Below are 19636 nucleotides of genomic sequence, written 5' to 3'. Positions count from 1 at the left end.
GAAAATTATTTGACGTTCAATTATTTTTACATCCACAAGACACTAATATTAAAACTTTACTAATGTAAAGAACTCCTGAAGTCTTTTTCAGAAATAGACTCTGGACTTGTTGCGCGCTCGCACAATGGGGTCTGGACTTTTTCCGGAATTTTTCTTTCACATATGAGCAACGCAGCAGTAGATTCTCTGGCCAGACACATTCACACCAACTCAGGAATCTGTTCAGGTGAGGGGTGGTGCAGCAGGCTGAGGCAGGACCTAACATATAAATTCAGCTGCAGAGATCACATGTTTTGGTTTGCAGCACATCAACAATGGCGTAGGCCCCCATTGCCAAAGCTCATTTGAAATCTTCGTCGATACGGAATGTATGCCACCTCTTTTTAATTCTGAGATATTTGTATTCTTTTTGGTTTTTATTAATTTTGCATCCGTTGCGTGTGAGAAATATTATCAACATGCCCATTCGCCATTAGTGATTCCTCTGAGGATCCCCTGCTGTGTTCTCACAGGGCTCATTTAGAGTTTTTTTTAAAAGGGCTGGTAGGAGAAACTCTGTAGAAAATCCACAGGCTCTCACTCAGACATTTGGATTCCCATTTGCTTCTGTCTGGAGCCTCTCAATCGGACATTATGTAGAGTTTTTCTAGTGGGCCGGCAGGGTATACTGTAAAGAAAGTCCAGAGTGTTGCACTCAGAAATTTGCGTTACCACATGCAGCACCTCTGGAGAGTGTCCGGCGCCTCTCACTTGTCTCAGACATTATGCAGAGTTTTTACTGGGGGGCTGGCAGGAGAAATCCGGAGACTTTCACTCGGACGTTATCCAGAGCTTTTACTGGTGGGGGTGGCAGGAGAAACTCCGGAGAAAGTCCGGAGACTTTCACTCGGACGTTATCCAGAGCTTTTACTGGTGGGGGGGTGGCAGGAGAAACTCCGGAGAAAGTCTGGAGCCTTTCACTCAGACGTTCTGCAGAGTTTTTACTTGGGGCCTGGCAGGACAAACTCCGGAGCCCCTCACTCCTTCCAGATCATTTCAGGGGAGCTCAGTGCGTGTCTGAAAGCAGTGTTAGGAACTCCTCCTGCATAGAACTCAACCTACTGAGGTCAGTGGGCTGGAGATGCCACTGCAGTACCACATCTCCTCCACAGGGGGCGCTAAACCCCCCCGTAGAGAGGGGGGAGGTGCTGCTGCTGCTGCTGCAGGTCTGTTCACTCAGCGTGTGTGCGTGCGTGTGAGTGTCTGTAACTCAACTCCACCAACAAGCTAGTTAGCGGCGAGCGATGTGATCAACGCTATCGGCGGCGCAGCGGCAGCAACAAGAGAGCATGGACTAGCCGACCAGGGAGCTCACATCCCCGGTGTGTTCCTGACAATCACCGCCCGGCTCTGGAGCCCTTTCGCCCGCTCGTAATTAGCGGCTTCACTCATGCGACCGCTGGAGCTCCGGGGAGTTTGAGCTCGGAGCGGCGGGCAAGCTCGCTGGGACAACACGGCTCACTCACCGGTAGGACTCCTCTGGTAGCATATGCTAGCACAGCTAACACCAACCAGGCTATTCCCAACACACACACGCGTGGTTTCCTTACTCACATTGTAGCTGCTGCCGTGGAGCTCCCAGGTTAATGTATCGATGCACAGCGTCTTCATGGCGCTAGCTTGACGCTGAGTTAGCAACCTCACGTCGCCATGTAAATAATAGAGATTGTTTGCTGCCTTTTTAGCTGTGATACTGGCGCTTCCTGTGTGATAACAAGCACACACATGTGATTGAACCCGAGCAGCCGTGGGTTGATTTTTGTTATTGTTGTTTGGTGCCCAGCTTAGAACCACAGGCGCACAAGACACCGCTTCATAGGAAGAGAATTCAAAAAAGAACACCAGAGTTGCAGCATCAACAACGATACTAAACAAATAAACCACCCTGACTTTTTTCCAGGATGTAGAAACAGAGGCAGTCAACTCATGATGAGCAGTAAAACCAAGCAACCATGCTATTCTGTCAGCATCACGACATTTCTGGATTTTGAACAGACATTTTCTTAAGTCATCATATAACCAGGGTAAACAGAAGAAATGTGATTCTCCTTATAAACACAACCTGTTGTCCGGATGTTTGTAAACGAACCAACTTCCAGGTCCAGAGGCTGGACTCCTGTTCTCAGCTGTGCTACCTAATCTGTGTGTGGTTGAGTTGTCTTACTGCTGTCCCTTCAGTAGCATGATGGCCTTTAACTTGAAACACAGGCTTCTTCTTGTAGTCACATCAAGCTTAGTCTAGCATGTTTTCTGTGTTGTGCATGATCCAGCTGCTCCTCATTATGCATCCCATGAATGTTGCCATGTCCTCCAGCAGAGTAGGAGGATGGTGGTCCCGGACAGTGCCAGTGTGGTCCCCCAGCCTGACAGTGGCAGCCCCACCGGGCTCATGGAGAGCTCCAAGTCCGGGTGCTCGGAGGAAGTGGAGGGGGGCCAACACCTGGCAGGGGTGGAGCTGGAGGAGGTCCGAAAGCTACAGGAGCTTGTCCGCAGGCTGGAGGTCCAGAATGAGACCCTGCGCACCAGGGGGAGCAATAAGGCCATCATCCACAGAGGTGCCAGCGGCAACAGCAACGTCACAGCGGCCGCCAACATCAACGAGGGGCTGACCCACCCGTGCCTCAGGTTGGAGCAGAGCGGTGAGCTGGGCAGCACAGACTTTGAGCTGTCGCCCCCACAGGACAGCAACAGCAGCAGCGAGGAGATGTCGCCTCTACCTGTGACCAACAGGCTGGAAGAAGAGGAGGATGAAGACGAGGATCGGGGTCAGTGTGGGGGGTTTCTCACCTTGACCTACAGCAACGGAGCGGTGGATACCCAAGGGCATACACCAGAGAGCCCCTCTCAGGACAGTTATGAGTCAGAGACACTTGCAGAAAGCGACTCAGGGGTGGACCAAACTGCACTGGATGAGGTGGATGTCCTGGATTTGGAGGATGAGTGCGCAGCAGTAGAGGATGAGGACAGCTGGTACGTTTCATCCGCTGCACTATGCATCCCTTTAATATTCTTGTTACCTAACATATAGTTAAATAACACCTGGTTAGAGCCGATTGCTGCACTGACACCTTTGCAAATGTAATGTATACAATACCATTGTATACAAATAGATTTCTGATGATGCCACATTTAATTTAAAGTTCCCTGTTAAGATCTTACAGGAGCCCCTCAGCCAGATGAGTGGCTGGAGCTTTTAATTTTAACCTCTGATTTTTAAGTGCATCACTCCCCTGGAGCCCAGTGACTATGTACTGTAGCATTAGGGTATTTAGATTTAAAATTAGACTCAGCTCTGGGCTGACACAGAAATAGCTTTTTCTCCCTATACACAGAAACAAGCTGTGTTTTGCTTTACGGTGGCAAACAAGGAGGTGATATAGAGTGCTAGTGAAGGAGGAGAGTGAGGGAAGAAGAAATTGAGGTGATGTGGCGGAGGCAAAAGAAACGGCAGCCTGTGTGGTTGCAGAAGGAGTTGACGTGAATACGAGAGGGAGAAGCTGCTCCTCTCTTGCGTCCTGCGTGGACGGTTCGACCCATCTGCTCTAAAGGAGATTCTTCTTAATAATAGTTACATTGATAATAATTACAAGTTGACCTGATATAGATCTGCAAACCATAAGCCTTGTTACATAATGTACTAAAGATTAACATAGTTGTATCTGAATGAGCTCATTCCTGAATGCAGGTCAGGTTAAAGCTTGTTAAAAAAACACTGTTGTTTTTTAAACAATATGAACTTTGCTCAGTTCCTGTAACGTGACCATTGTAATTACATTAAGGAACACAAACAGAAAGTTAATTATTAATAATATCCATTCTATCTTTATGTTTATGATCAGACCGGCCATGTTTTTTTATGCTGTGGGCGTTGCTTTGCCTAAAACAGGCACCATATTGTGTCGGCTACTTACGCAGCTCAGCCATGAAGCTTAACAGCCAGACCATTCATGACTTATTTTTTTCAATTTCACATCATTAGCCATACCATGTGTGCTTTGTGAGGTTATCATAGCCAAAACATCCAATAATCCCTTCCAACAACATAATCTGATCTGCTCTGGGCAGGATGCTGCCACATGGCTAAACTGCTTTGGGTGGGATTGCACAGCATGTGATCGGAGGGCCTCCCCGTGTGACCAGACCGCGGCAGGCACAGAAACACTGGCAGCAACTGCTGGTTTTCTAGTTACAGGTTTTTGGATTCGTAGAATCGGGTGGAAGAGTATAATTAGATGATCTAAGATCAGAAACATCAGGTGGTATTCCCACACTGGATCGCAACTGTATTAGATCAGACATGCAGTGTTTCCCCCCGTAAATATTTTATATAGTAACTATAGGGTTAAGTTTAAAGTTGTCATAGAATTAGTATATTGTTTCTAGTATAATCTCAGCCCCTCACATGACATATGTTTCTGCAAGGTCTGGTATAATTTGTAGGTGTAGCAGTGATATTTTGGAACTATGGTTAAAACTACGTGAACTATGTGAACTTATGTGAATGGCATCAGCTGCGTCCCAACCTGGAATCAAAACTGTGGTGTGACTGCATCAAACACAGGCAGAACATGCATCATTATTCCTCATCCAACACAGGATTAGTGTATGAAAGAGGCAGCTCTCACCCACTCTCCCCCCACACACAGAGTAGCTGTGTTTTTGTGACCTGAATATTGCTCTCTATATTTGTGCTCATTCCCTGTGGGAAATGGCCCCCTTTGTGTTTGGCCGATGGGAATATGATTTGTGGTTGAACGGTCCAGAACCGGTCACTCGGGGTCCTTTCCGTGTATGGAACTCAAAAGGATCAGCCCACGTGACCAACTCTTCAAAAGCACTGCGGTGAACTTAATGGCTGTTTGCTCTCGCTGGGGCAACACTGGACATATTGCAGACAAAGCATCACAAAGCGTTGTTTTCAGATGGTGATGTGGTTTGATGGCACGCGGGCCGTTTCTCAGGTGTGACTGAAGATTTTCTCTTGTAGCGGAAAGTAATGCACAGTGATAGCTGCACGTATGAGAACTTGCATTTCAAATATTGAGTCATTTTTTAATATAATAACTTCCTTTGGGTTTGTGCGCAAGATATTTTCACATAGTTTTTTTTTTTTTACTTGTCCACCATTATTTTACTAAGATGCTAGCATTAGTAGCTGTAGATTGAGGTTTGGACCAGGTCGGACAGGAGGCTGTGATAAGGATGGTCAAAGATGCATTACTTACTTCAAATATTTGCTCACTCATTACATCACTGACTTTTAACAGAACAGCCTGGTTGTTTGTTTGGTGCGAGATGTTGCTGTGCTGTAGCCACAAGACCATTCAGTGTTTGGGCGTAACTTTCTGCCTGCGCTCAGTCAAGTGTATGTCACACTTTGTGCAAAACAAATCATACTGTACATGGCATGTTCAGTGCCATTAAGTGCATACTTCACCCTCCTGTGGTTCACACTAATCTTACTTACAGCTCTGCACTTACTTACACCTTTGACAAGCATCTTTCACAAAGAAGTAAAGCAGGCTTTCTGCTTCAGCCTTTAATGTTGCTTGTTTTTTTTAATAGTAATAATGAGGTTTACTCTTTTCTGCCCTCTCTCCTCAGGTTATATGTGTCTCCTAAAAAGCAAGTAGCAGATGCGGGCCCAGAGTCTCCACTGAAATGGTGTCGGCAGGTTCTCGACCATCGCAGCCCAGAGACAGAGAAGGCTTGTCGGACCCTGATCAACCGCTTGGATCAGAGTATGAGTTTACCAAACATATATGTGTATTTTTTTGTATGAAATAGTTTGGAATGCCTCAAACTGAGTAATTATTCATCTGTATTTTAAATAATTTCCATTGGAAACCCTTAGATGAACAAAAAACGTTTTTTAAATGAGCAAACTTTCGTAACTGAAGTTATCCGAGTCGCAAGTTGCTTCCTTGGCGACTTTTGACCCAAATCAGGTTTAAGGTTACTAATTCAGCATCTCATTCTTCCCCTCTTCATGTGGCTGTGCTGCTTTCTTATTTACAGTTCGCCTCCACTGTGCATCAGCATGCATTTGTATGCGTGCAAGTCAACTGACAATGCTCACGCACCACCGTGAAAGTTTGCATAGTGTGGACAGAAGTTTGTGTCTGATCCAACAGGCCCTATTCATTATTAATCCTGCTCGCAGCTCCTACCTCCTGCACACTGCAAAAGCTGAACAACAAAGTTATTCACACCAGGGCTGAATGACTACATGAAGTCACAGGCTGGGTTGAATTACCTTCTCCTCCCTCTGGGTCAGCTCTCCTTTTTAAAACGGTAGCACTGGGACATGAAACTGCCAGTTGACGTGCAGCTGGTTTCAGTCTAACTGCAGAAACTATAGGGTTGGCAATAAAGGTGAATGAAAAGTTACTTTGTTTTAATTGAATTCTATTCTTTTTTTACTTACAGTTTGCAGGGAAATGTTTCAACAGTTACTCTCAAAGTTCTTGTGTCAAGTAAATTTGACATTTAGACTACATATTGTATATGTCTATAATATTATTCTGTACTCATCTAATATCATATACACTTATCCCAACCTCATGTTTGTATGTGTCTCTGTAGCTGTTTCAGACATGTTTCCGGAAAATGTCAGGAAAATTGGGTCCGAACATTCTCCTGAGTATTAGGGCCAGTTGTTCACAACAACAGGAAAATGTGTGTAGATCATACAGGAGGCAGAACATAACGTATACATTCAGCTCTGAGGTCACATGTTTTTGTTTACAGCACATCAGCACCACCATCCACCCTGATCACCAAAAGCATTTGACGCTGTCTTTCTAAGTTGACATCTTCGTCTGCGTCTTCCTTTCATCCTTAGATATTTGTATTTATTTTCTTTTTCAGTTTTGTGTGTGTCTCGTGTTAGAAACGTGTTGGAGACTGTCGGAGGCAGCTGACTCTGACACACGCTTTCTCACATACAGCCCCTCCAGGAAATTTCAAAGCCGCTCATGTCATCAAGTGTGTAGATTCTCCCAAACTGTCTGACATTTCTCTCCTGTCCCCAGATACGTCTCGATGGAGGAACATGTACAGCAGCCCGTCAGCTGAGGCAGGCTCGGCAGGATCAGGCCTGATCTCTCCTGGGTACCACAAATCAACTAACAAATCCCTACTAACCTGTGGCAGCTCAGGTATGGCATGATATTAACACACCGCTCCTTATTTTCTGCTCTACACAACAATGGGATTGACGTCAGTTATTGTAAAGATGTAGGTCAGTTGATACCGTGTGTGTGTGTGCACTAATGCATCAGCAGTGGGTTCTCTCTGGGTTCTCTCTGGGATCTTACTGGGAGTATTTAAAGCATTTTTGCACGTTTTATTATATAACACATATTCTGTACATTATAAATAACCATTTCCCAAAGGTAGCCATTGTTTTTTGTTTATTTTTTTATTGTTTATTTTATTATTGTACTACAATCAACAAAAAATTGTTATATGAAAAAGCAAAGTATTCCAGTGAACATTATTAGACTAAATTGCTGTCTGCTGAACAGCAGTGAATTCAGGAGTTAGATTAGACAACAAAGAACAATATGTAAATACAGATGTTCTGAAAGGGCAAATGTGTATTTAGTTGCCTCTTGCATAAAGGTTGCTGTTCACTCTGCCAGCTCCTAAGTGGTAGACCAGTATCCAACTACTGTACAAAAATTACATAGTTCACTGTAAGATAAAAACCAACTAGAACAAGTTTTCAGTAGAGCGCATACTTCCCATTAAATTGTTGGACACATTTGAATGGGTTCTTTCCTGACCCTAATCTGTACAGTGTTTTTTGGTGTAACCCTGCTAACAAACAGACAAACAAACGCAGATAAAAACATATTCTCCTTGGTGGAGGTAAAAAAAATATAACCAGACATAATGTTCACTGTAATTGATTGTTTACCTCAAGCATGTCAACTTATCTTGAATTGAAGTATTGATCTACTTTGGAAGATGGTCAGTTATGATGTAAAGTATATGTGGTTTATACTTTGGGGGGGGGTGAAAACACTGGTGTACTGCAGGTCTGTGGTGATTCTAACCTGTGTGAAGTATACTGTTTCATGTTGGTGCTTTTGATTTTGTTGTGGGGATTGTGGGTTGCCGTCACTTTGCACTTTTGTTATTCCTCACGTTGCCTCACAGCACCTGACACTGTGTGAAGATGCACTTTTCTTAATGTTGTTGAGAAAACCCTGTGAATAACAAATCTTTGCATGGATGTGTACATGCTTGGCTTGTGGGCAGAGGCCAAATCTAATCCCAGACTTTTTATATAACCAAGTGCCCTCCAGATGATGCTGTCACTTCCTGTTTGTCTCCAAGTGTTGGGCCTGTGTCCGACAGACACGTCTGGCGGGGGGTGCTTGCACACAGCTTTCTCTGGGCAACATAATCATCACCAGACAGTCCTTTCCAGACTGATGCTGCTGGAACAGGCTGGAGGGTGTTTGGTTTGCAGAGATATGTTGTTTAACATGAAAAATGTGTTTGTTAAACAGAGCTGTCGTCTTAATTTATATCCTAGATTCTTAAACGTTAGCATTGGTCTGTCCAATGCCTTATGTATTATACAGGCAGCGCTGCGTGTGCTCTGTCAGGGTGAGTTAGAGTGCACCTCGGACTCCATTTTTACTGTCCGATCCCATCTGAGCCTGGTGTTGTAGACTGAGGTTTTGACGGAGATTACTCAGACATGCGTTCATTCTTCATTATTTGAAACTTAAGATAAACTGTTATTTGTGTCATGAATATATGTGTGTATGTATGTATATATATATGACACAAATAACAGTTTATCTTACCATGTCCCAGACTAGCATGGCTATTGCTTGATCACAAACGTGTGCAGTTTTAAAAATCCAGCAATGAATTTAAGGCATCTTTCTTTCTTACCAACAGAGTAGCAGAACACATGTTCAATGTTGCTGTCATTGATGAGTGAGATGCAGCTTGTTGTAACAGGCATCCCGCTGTGCTTACAGGTGTCACAAGCATGCAGTCAGCCCTGAGCTCCCAGTCTTCTATAGACAGTGAGCTCAGCACATCAGATGACTCCATCTCTATGGGCTACAAGCTGCAGGATCTCACTGATGTCCAGATCATGGCTCGCCTACAGGAAGAGAGTGAGTAGAGGTGTCACATGGTGTGCAGGACGTCACCTGTAATTTTGTTTCCAAACTCTAGAGAGCGGAGGGTTGTAAATGACAACCGGTGATGTAAGAGACTAGACTAGCACAGGCAGTGTCAGTGCAAATATTTCCGTACACCTCGGTAGGTCAAAGGTTGAGCATGAATCTGTATGTCAATGCAGTTTTTCCCTTTTTTAACTTTCAAATTTTTCTGTCAGGTCTCAGGCAGGATTATGCCTCCAGCTCAGCGACTGCATCACGCCGCAGCTCCACAGCATCTCTTCAGTCCTTGCGCCGGGCTGGCACCTACAGCGATCAAGAATTTGACACTTACAGCCTGGAAGACGAGGAGGATGAGTTCTGCTCCATTCCCCAGCGACGGCATCACTTCAGCCCCTCGCCCTTAGGTTCACCCCGGTGCCTGTCCCCCTCCACCTCCAACCACGGTCAGGAATACAGCAGCCGACTCGGGGCCCCACGCTCAAGAACACCAAGACGATCTCTCCAGGGCCCCAGTGCAGAGCTGATTAAATTTGCCAAGAGTGAAGGTAGGGAATAACCCGTAATAGTTCACAGCAACCTATGCTAGGAAGATTAGAGTGACGATCCCAGAGATTGTTGTTGTACCAAAGGTGTGACTATGTGCGTTCTGTTGTTAAATGTGTTGTATATGTGTGGTTCCAGAGGAGTTGAGACACAGCATGCCTAATCTGGCCCCCCGCACCAGCCTACGTTCCCTGGAAGCAGTCAGAAACAGCCGCAGCATGGAGGCTAACCTCCAGAGCTCTGGCAACCGCATGTCCCACCTGACTCAGTCCCCCTCCACAGGTAACCCTGCCCTCCTCACCTGGTCCGCACCACTCCGCCCACATAATGGCACCTGTATTTGTCTTGCCCTCTGTATAGTGTCACTTTTTTCCTTCCACATTACCTCCTCTTAACCTCTGCATGACCACAGGTAAGGTTTGCCCGATAGGACAAGGTGAAGCTTCTTAAAGGTAGGATTTGGAATAAAGTAGTGCTACGAAACAATTTAATTATTCTGTTTAGGTTCCCGTTTTCTTATGTTGAGACACACAAGGATAAGGATGCACATGATCTTATACGCATTATTGTCACACGTTTGCTTTTTTACAATACTGCTTTGACAGCCTTTAGGGGCAATTTAGGCATTTTATATGTACTCCTGCCATGAAGGTTACATTCCACTGTATCTGATCTCACTACATGTATAGACTATGGTGATAAAGTGGCCAATCAGCTTGGCAGGGTAATGTGCTCTCCTAATGCCACCTCCTAAAGTAAACTTTATAGGGCCATTGTTTCCCATTAATTACATAGAGTTTATGGGCCATTGTTGGTAGACCATCAAAACATCTATAAAGTTTATACCATCCTCAGCAGGCAGAACACCTGCCCTCTATGTGTACCTGTCTCTGCTCAAGATTTATCCTTGATAATTCAGCACTGATGTTCCTAGGCCTGTCCAAATGTCGAAATGAATAATAAACCTTTCATATAGCACTTTTCTTTTGATATACAAGTAACACCAGACTGAAAAAATAAATCAGATTTAGATTTCAAATATCGGATAATTTATTATTTTTCTTGTCTTAAAGAAACAATCTGGATTGAGAGTCCATTAAACCGCTTGTGCCTTTCTTCCACTTAAGGTATGGCTGGTAGTCGAATGCGTAGCAATGGCCAGTCTCCACTCTCCCTGCGGACTCCAGTTAAAGCCGTCAGTCCAGTAGGCCCCATGGCAGCCAGCCGTCAGCCTTCACGAGGTCTGCCTGTCATCCAAGGACCGCCTGCGGGAGGGGGCCGCAGGGTCCAGTCCCCGGGCTCAGCCAATGGCAGAGCCTACGTACCTGGGAGAGCGTCAACCGGGCCAGGGAGGTCTGCTGTGGGCCAAGGCCAGGCTGGGCCAGCCGCATCCACCAGGAGTAAACTGTCCCAGCCAACCAGAAGGTGAAATTCATATATTAAGGACTGCAGCGAAACAAATGGCAAATAACTCTTACTTAAACTAACACTTCTTTTTTTTTTTTTATAGGTCTTTGGGCGTGACACGACTATCAGATGAATCTTGGAAAGATGGCTGCTACTGAGTCGGATCGGTGATGAAGGATGTTCACTGCTGCAGTCTTCACCTGACCGCTCCCCTTTACCTCTCAGAATATAACAAAAACACAGCCACTGTTTCCGCACCAGTGTCTTACAGCCTTCCCCCATTCTGGACTGGAGAACTGGGCTGCACTGGATTCATAGTTGAAACTCGTCAATTTCTCTCGCATGAAACATTTGTCAACCCACACACACACAGAGGACGTGTAGGCAGACAAAAAAAGGCACACATGCTTCCTCCACTTGTTATACGGACCAACTCTGAGCTTCCAGAAGATTTGTTTGTGTCAATTTTACTTATTTTTCTATGGTAACTGTGAGAAACTGCTGGAATATAAATGGTTTTAATTATTGTTCTATAGATGTAATTGCTATGAAGACAATTCAAATGAAGATATTGCTGGTTTGTTCATTTTTTTGTGAATTCCTACTAGATGAAGGTGCTGAGTGTTGCATGCTTGGTTTTGTTTTTCCCTTTTACCTCCAGCCTTTGCCATCGTCGTGTAACTGCAATTTGACAAATCTTCCATGTGTCCCATGATGATCTGTGTGGATTATTATGTATGTTTGAGTGGTTCAAAGTGAAGTTATCTTATGTTTGTGTTGTATTTGTGTTTTGCTCTTTGCTAACACGGCAATGCAACTCCTCAACAACACTGTCCTCATGAATATATATTTAAAAAAAGAAAAAGAAATGTGTGCCAATGTGCATTTCAGCTGCAAAATTTTCTAATTCCAGAAGTAATACCGAGTCATTGAAGGTACTGTTAACGTACTGTGTTTTCCAGGCATTTCTACTGCATATCTAGAGGTGTGTCTGCTTTTGGATACCACTGTAACAAAGATGTTTATGCACGAAGGCCGTGTGCCTTACACAGCTATGCACCCTCTTGCAGAGTGCCTCTGACAATTAGGAGCTGCAATTAAAAGAAATAAAGTCTACCCTGAACCTTTAAGAGCGTCTCTGCTTATTTTTAATCCATGCATACCAAGCCTATGTCTGTTTGCATAGTGCTAATTGATAACATTATGCAGAGCATCCACCGAATAGGCAGCAGCATCATCCGCTGTTTATTTCCTGGCTGCGACCAAACGCTTCATAAATGGGAACTTGACGTCTCCCACCCCTTGTGACAAAATGGCCTACAGGCCTCATCTGCGCAAACAAAGTGTGAGCGCGCAGTCTGCAATCACATCACATTATTTTTTATTTCTTTATGTGACACCGTTCCCGCGTTGTGTGTTTGTGCGGATGATAAATATGTCCCCGCAGAGTGACTGGGTGCGTTAATGTAACTCTGCTCTCCTATGCATGACGCAAATAGTAAAGGATCAGCGGTAAACGAGGCCACGCATTGTCTGCCCCCCGCCCTCCCTCTGCTTGTCAGGAAGCAAGCTGATTGGCCGAGGCCTAGCAAAGAGTGGCCGGGGATCCAAAACTGCAGGCCGCACTTAGCTTACCGTCAAAAATAAACCAAAACAATAACAGACAAATCTGAGGAGGGGGACAAACGCCGATAGAGTCGGAAGACGACGTTATCAGGTAAAATTATTTTGAATCGATCAGAGGGGCATGTGAAATAAGACGCAAGGGCCCTGTCGGCCGCAGCGGGCCTCTTTCAGCCCTCTCGAAAACAACATGGAAGATAATGCGGCACAAGCTGCGCCACCTAGCTTAGCAAGCTAGCTAGCCGGACGGACCGCGGATGTCGCGCAGGTTACAGCGACACGCAGAAATAACCTCACGAGGCATTTTGCATTTGTCACTTGTTGCGATGATTTCACCAGCGTGGCGACGTCTCGTGTTTTGATGACTAAATAGTCAAATAACATCGGTTATCGCCTTCCATGAATTAGCCATAATGCTAAAACAAAATGGCGCTCAGGGGAACAGTCCTAGCCTGCTTGCTAGTTAGCTCCGGTGGGTGGAGGGCGGTAGCCGCCCTGGTCTGCATTGCATAACGTCTGCGGTACTTTCATTGGCGGCCATAAACTCGGAGCATGTGTAGTTTCTGCGTTCGGAGAACAAGACTCTTTAAGAAGAGACGTAATGCAGCACAGTGTTAGTTTTTATCCGAGAATAACACATCTGCGCAAACCAGGCACCCACAACATGACATCAGACCACTGCAGACATGACATGTTTGGCTCATTATGAACCGTAAATGTGGCGACAGTGCATTTCCTCCCACTGAAATAAGCAGGACATATCATCCAGGAGCCGCTGCCTGTGAGCTCGTCCCCCGCACACTGAGCGGGACAGTCCTTTGTCTCAGCTGGTCTCCAGCCATCAGGCTCAACCAGCTCCAGGTGTAAAGCTACATGTCTGCAGGTTGAACCCGCCTGCAGTACTGCAGAGAGGCAATGGATGGAGCTAGTGGTCAATAACACAACTGCCACCCCCTCGGGGGCCGCACATATTTTTTCTGTCTTCTGCATTTTACTCAGACAGAGGCCATTATTTGTGTCGACACCAGTTCCCCTGTCATATTCCTGAAACCATGTATAAAGTTTGTTTTTTAATGTCATTAATTCTTTGTTTTGTCTGTTTGTCAGAGGGATTGATTACCTTGATGGAAGAAGGCACAGCAGATATCTTATTGGTTTTATTTTAAGGGTTTTGTCATCAAATGTGAAGGTATGTATTCAATAGGGGTCAATGTGACATTGTCAGAAGTTGTATTAACTTTCATTATCAGTAACACACACTAACAAAAGTGAAAGCAACCATGTAACACGTGTACACTGTAAATTTTCAGTCTTTTTCCGAGTAAAGACATGGATCAAGGAGGAGGGGTGTTGGAACTGCACACTCAGGAGCTAAAGATGCCCCACGCTATGATCATGCAAGACTTTGGTAGGTGGTCAAGTAGGATAAGGTGACAATGATTGTATTGCCAGAAGCCCTTATTTTCCTCTTGCAGTATGCAGTCCAACACAAATGTCCCCACGAAATCTAAAGATGAAAGCATGCGTAGATGAACTATGTCACTATTTCCCACATTAGAGACACTCCCTACATGTACTAATTGGCTTCATTTGGTCACACCTTTTAAATCTACAGTCCAAATGGGATTGAGCGTCATTAACTGGCTGCATAATAAAGTTACAATAACATTACATGGTCAGTCTGACATCCTCACTGCATACCAACAAGCTGATGATATGATACAAATGTTACAAGATGCTTTGACATCTTACCTGTAGTTTGAATGTTCAAAAAGCTGTGAACTGTGGTTTATTAATTATTTTGTTCATGGAAACAGCTTTTAATTCGCCCGTCTCTGTTTCTTGTGCTTCCAGTTGCAGGCATGGGAGGCCTGGCTCACATTGACGGGGACCACATTGTGGTGTCTGTGCCTGAGGGTATGCTTCTCTCTGATGTGATGACGGATGAGGGCATCCTCCTGGAGCATGAGCTTGAGGTGGAAGGCCTGGAGACTCAGGTTGTTGAAGACCTGGAGACAGAGGTGGTTGAAGGACTGGAGACTGAAGTGGTGGAGAGCTTACACGCAGATGTAGAGGGCTTGGAGGTTGAAGACCTACAGACGCATGTTGTTGAGCTGGAGGCTCAGGTTGTCGACGGCCTTGAGGGAGAGGTGGAAGTCGAAGGTCTGGAAGCACAAGTAGTGGAGGGCCTGGAAACAGACATAGAGGATGAGTGCCTGGAAGCTCATGTTGTTGAGGGCCTCGAGGAGGAGGTGGAGGTGGAGGGTTTAGAGGCCGAGGTTGTGGAGGGTCTGGAGGTAGATGTGGAAAGTTTGCAGTCTCAAGGGGTTGAGGCCCATGAAATGAACAGTGAAGACATGGTGTCCTCAGAACACAGTGTGATCATGCCTGAGAATATCCTGGGGACAGAGGTTGCAATAGAGGAAGATCTGGACCCCCACCACCACCACCACCACGTCCTTACCTCAGGCCTCATCCGGAACTCAAACCACCACCACGATGACATGCCAGACCAAGTGTTTGTGGCAGAGCTTCTGTCGGACCACCAGGACAACACCCTGGACCATCAGCTTGTGTCAGAAGGCTTGATGGTAACAGAGGACGGTTCAGAGACCATAATCCACCAACAGCTGCCAACTGAGGCTGTTCCCCTGCAGACAGATGAGGACGATGATGCAAGAAGCAGCTCTGAGGATTACCTCATGATCTCCTGTAAGACCACTTTGTGCATGATAACACAATTTAGATTAATTAACACTATTCTTCTGTAATGTCTTGTTTATTATTGTTATCATGTTATTTGGGATAACGCAATATTTGGATTCTTGTGTCACTGTAGTGGATGAGGTGGAAGAGAAGTTGGACATAGGAGACACGCCCCTTGAGATCAGCACTGAGGTAATGGAAGATAAGGAATCCAAAGAGGACGATGGCTCTGAGGTCATAAAAGTCTACATTTTTAAAGCTGAAGCAGATGACGATTTAGGCAAGTCGCCTTTAAATTTAGCAATTTTTCCAGTCTGCTGGCAACACATCATTTTATGACACAAGAGATTACCTGTAGATTTGTTCCCATTCAAAATAGTTTTTCCGTTTCCAGGTGGAACAGAGGTAATAACGGAGGATGACTACCAGAATGGCCATCCTGACCTGGAAGCTGCATCATCAGGCCGATTGGGAGTTGGCCGCGACAAGATGGTCTACATGGCGGTCAAGAACCATCTTAAAGAAGAAGATGACGATGATGATGATGACAGTGATGAGGATGATGATGATGACATCAGTATGTTCCTTTGTGAAAAAGCTTTCTGTTCATTTGCGACAACAACAAGATATTTGTGCCTGTGCAGCAAAGATTACAGCTTGGATTAATAACATGTTTAGAACATGACATTCTTTTCAAGAAAAAATGTATTTGAAAATAAAAAATTTGACAGGTTTTGCTTAGTGTAATAATGTTGCCCTGTCATGTCTGTGCAGATAATACCATTGATCAGGTAAAGAATGGGGCAGCTACACCATTTCTGCAAATCCGAGAGGGACTGGGCGCCAACCGTGCCCTTAAGCCCAAAGCTAAGAAAAAGAAGAAAGGAGAGATTCGACAATGTCAGACTGGTATGGACAGCATGATAATGATGTAATAATTCACAATGACAAAATGTGACATAATTTTCTAAGCTGCATGCTGTTTTTTGACCTCTTCCAGCTGTTATCATTGGACCAGACGGCATGCCTTTGACAGTCTATCCCTGTCACATATGTGGAAAGAAGTTTCGCTCACGCGGCTTCTTAAAATGCCACATGAAGAACCACCCGGACCACCTGCTAAAGAAGAAGTACCAGTGTACGGACTGCGACTTTACCACCAACAAGAAGGTCAGTTTCCACAACCATTTGGAGAGTCACAAGCTGCTGAATCACAACAGTGATCGCTCTCCTGAATACACTGAGTACACAAGGCGCTACCATGAATCCAGCCCCCTGGGCTCTGACAAGCTCATCGTCAAGGACCGGGAGCCCAAACTGCATCACTGCAAGTACTGCGATTATGAGACAGCTGAACAGGGCCTACTCAATCGTCACCTGCTCGCTGTGCACAGTAAGAACTTTGCACACGTGTGTGTCGAATGCGCCAAAGGCTTCCGCCATCCATCAGAGCTGAAGAAACACATGCGGACCCACACAGGAGAGAAGCCGTACCACTGCCCGCACTGCGAGTTTCGCTGTGCAGACCAGTCCAATCTAAAGACTCATATTAAGAGCAAGCATGGTGCAGATCTGCCCTTCAAGTGCAGCCACTGTCCACAGGCCTATGCCGACGCTCGGGAACTCCAGCGTCACATAGAGATGGTGCAAGGCCACAAGACCCACCAGTGCCCGCACTGTGAGCACAAGAGCACCAACTCCAGTGACCTAAAACGACACATTATCTCCGTTCACACTAAGGACTTTCCGCATCAGTGCGATGTGTGTGAGAAAGGCTTTCACCGGCCCTCTGAGCTGAAGAAACACGCAGAGACACACAAGGGCAACAAGGTGCACCAGTGCCGGCATTGTAACTTCAACGCTTCCGATACCTTCACCCTAAGCCGCCATATTTTGTCCTTGCATACGAAGGACCTCCCTTTTAAGTGCAAGCGCTGCCGGCGAGGTTTCCGGCAGCCCGCTGAGCTGAAGAAGCACATGAAGACACACAGTGGTAGAAAGGTTTATCAGTGCCAGTATTGTGAATATAACAGTACGGACGCTTCTGGCTTCAAACGTCATGTCATCTCCATTCACACCAAGGACTACCCCCACCGCTGCGACTACTGCACCAAAGGCTTTAGGAGGCCTTCAGAGAAGAGCCAGCACATAGCCAGGCATCACAAAGACATGATGATGTAACGTCAGCACACACACATACACACTCCTATTTCCCGAATAAATCTGTGTCACACACCCAGAGATAATTTTTAGTGTATTATCAAAGAAATGACGGATGCAGGCTGTTGATGAAGACAACATTATAATTGCCGTTTTGTGTTGAAATGGGTGTGAACCTCTTCCCCAAGAGGTGATGGACGAACATGTTTTAGATGAGGGGGCTGAAGTCTAAAAAACACAGTGTGTACACTGAGTGGGGACAACTGTAAATTGTGTTTCGTTGCAGAAAATCACTTATGAACATATATTCAGGGTTTCAAATGTCTATATTTTTATACCCACTCAGCTGAAATGCTGCAAGATGACGACTTTGTCCTGTAAATCAGAAAGCGGTGCTTCGTGAACGTCATGCCAGTTCATCAGACCATGTGGACCGAGTACAGGGGACATTTGCCTCCACGGTGTCTATTTTCCTCATCACCTAGCTTTTACTCTGACATTTGTGTTCAGTGCCATCTGGTCTTAAATGGGCAGAGCCATTCATGATTCATAAATTCAGTGACAAACATTATGCACCTTGAATACAGACATTTTATTAACTATCAATTGAACTTTTAATCATTTTTGATTCTTTTCCCAAGCCTGAACATTTGGAGTTTCAATAACTGAATCATGTATGATATAGGCTATATTCTGTTAAATATGCGTTAAAAGATGAATCAGAAAATGTTCTGGTCTGAGGAGGAGAAAGGTTCAGTTGGTATTTTAGTATAATATCCCTTTAGTGTACACAACACATTTCTGACACAGAAATGCTCTTATATCTGCTACTATGGTGCCGATAATTAACGGGCGTATTATCACGTGAACATCACAGATGGATGGACTTTGCATCAGATATAAACCCCTGAAGTAGTCGTATAACCGGCACTGTAAGTTGTGACATTACCTATGCCACAGATGTGATCTCTAAGCTAACCGTTTGATCGCAATCATGCCGTACATCTGTCGGTATTTATCTCTTAAGCACTGATGAACACAGCTAATCAAAAATAAGTGATTTTTAACTCTCAAACATGCTGTACCAATACCATTCTCTCAGAGATTGTGTGTTTTGAGTCAGTAGAAAGCACTTTAATAATAACTGAATTTAATTATATGTATGGGGACTATACATACATATATATCTACACATATATATATGTATATACACATACACAGTGGGGCCCAGAAGTCTGTCACCACTGTGTATTAACCCCACATGATAAAAAGTACACAGCTTTGTGAGTGGGTAAAGGTAAAGATTGTTTTTTGAGTATTGTCTTTAACAAAGTGGGCACGATCCATTACTGCATCAAAACTGATATGTCATTGAAAGCAGTTGGTGAACCAGTTATTGTTTTGTTCTATGGATAAGTGATTGGATTTTGTGTTTTGTTTGTGCTCACTAACAAGTTCCCCATACCCTAGTCTTACAGTCCCTAAATAACCCAACCCAGTCCCAAGCATCGGATTACTCCCTCAAAGTCAGTGGTCATCATATTGGCATTAGTCGTAAAGTATGCACATATGTCTCCATGAAATTAATTGTGGTATATATTAAAAATCCCTGCATTTTGTGTACCTTAGTCTATATTTTCTTTCAGTCTGATTGTGGATAAACTACTGGTGGGGAAGAACCAAAATAAACAATTATCTTTTTACACTTTTTGTCGTTTGTCCTGCATAACACAATCAACTTGACATGACATCCTAAAAGCCTGTCATTAACTCAGGGTTGGTTGTAGCAGATCTGTTTCTTGTTCAGCTGGTACTTCTTCATTTCCCAGGTAGTCCAATTTATTCAGGGATCTGAAAGAATGTCCAGTCGTCTTCGGTGCAAACCTGTTTCATATAGGACATCATGCAGCATTGTGGTCTTAACTGAAATAAAAATGGAACTTAAATCATTCCTAAACTACAACTTGTTTCAGCAGAGGCCTGTTTATGGTTTAAAGTCTGTC

General features: G+C 44.7%; 2 protein-coding genes across 5 annotated transcripts; both read left to right on the top strand.

The window, feature by feature from the left end:
- The first annotated feature begins 1178 nt into the window (after positions 1–1178).
- Positions 1179–12274, top strand: zgc:66447 (SLAIN motif-containing protein-like). Of its 3 annotated transcripts, none has more exons than XM_035160677.1 (9): positions 1182–1507; positions 2354–3009; positions 5644–5780; positions 7074–7199; positions 9045–9185; positions 9410–9739; positions 9876–10019; positions 10865–11162; positions 11248–12274. In XM_035160677.1, the coding sequence occupies exons 2-9, from the start codon at positions 2366–2368 to the stop codon at positions 11300–11302; spliced, it is 1875 nt and encodes a 624-aa protein (XP_035016568.1). In that variant the 5' UTR covers positions 1182–1507; positions 2354–2365; the 3' UTR covers positions 11303–12274. The 3 variants fall into 3 exon arrangements, with proteins under 3 accessions (XP_035016569.1, XP_035016568.1, XP_035016567.1); XM_035160676.1 differs by having other exon boundaries at positions 1183–1507; positions 2357–3009; XM_035160678.1 differs by lacking the exon at positions 9876–10019 and having other exon boundaries at positions 1179–1507; positions 2357–3009.
- A 404-nt stretch (positions 12275–12678) lies between these two features.
- On the top strand, positions 12679–19336 carry znf711 (zinc finger protein 711). Of its 2 annotated transcripts, XM_035160673.2 has the most exons (8): positions 12680–12861; positions 13875–13956; positions 14078–14175; positions 14622–15479; positions 15607–15753; positions 15868–16050; positions 16248–16382; positions 16474–19336. In XM_035160673.2, the coding sequence occupies exons 3-8, from the start codon at positions 14097–14099 to the stop codon at positions 17652–17654; spliced, it is 2583 nt and encodes an 860-aa protein (XP_035016564.1). In that variant the 5' UTR covers positions 12680–12861; positions 13875–13956; positions 14078–14096; the 3' UTR covers positions 17655–19336. The 2 variants fall into 2 exon arrangements, with proteins under 2 accessions (XP_035016565.1, XP_035016564.1); XM_035160674.2 differs by lacking the exon at positions 14078–14175 and having other exon boundaries at positions 12679–12861.
- The last annotated feature ends 300 nt before the right edge of the window (positions 19337–19636 follow it).

The sequence above is a fragment of the Hippoglossus stenolepis genome, chromosome 7, assembly GCF_022539355.2.
Source record: "Hippoglossus stenolepis isolate QCI-W04-F060 chromosome 7, HSTE1.2, whole genome shotgun sequence".
In the NCBI taxonomy this organism is placed as follows: domain Eukaryota; kingdom Metazoa; phylum Chordata; class Actinopteri; order Pleuronectiformes; family Pleuronectidae; genus Hippoglossus; species Hippoglossus stenolepis.
Note: the sequence above shows the minus strand (reverse complement) of the source record. Positions and strands in the feature narration are given on the sequence as shown.

Bases quoted from the DNA above. Each gene is read 5' to 3' on its own strand.
- zgc:66447 (XM_035160677.1), top strand. From the start codon at position 2,366: ATGGTGGTCCCGGACAGTGCCAGTGTGGTCCCCCAGCCTGACAGTGGC. The intron at 5,781-7,073 runs GTATGAGTTTAC...TCCTGTCCCCAG, and splicing joins GATCAACCGCTTGGATCAGA to ATACGTCTCGATGGAGGAAC. The intron at 10,020-10,864 runs GTAACCCTGCCC...CTTCCACTTAAG, and splicing joins GACTCAGTCCCCCTCCACAG to GTATGGCTGGTAGTCGAATG.
- znf711 (XM_035160673.2), top strand. From the start codon at position 14,097: ATGGATCAAGGAGGAGGGGTGTTGGAACTGCACACTCAGGAGCTAAAG. The intron at 14,176-14,621 runs GTAGGTGGTCAA...TTGTGCTTCCAG, and splicing joins TATGATCATGCAAGACTTTG to TTGCAGGCATGGGAGGCCTG. The intron at 16,383-16,473 runs GTATGGACAGCA...GACCTCTTCCAG, and splicing joins GATTCGACAATGTCAGACTG to CTGTTATCATTGGACCAGAC.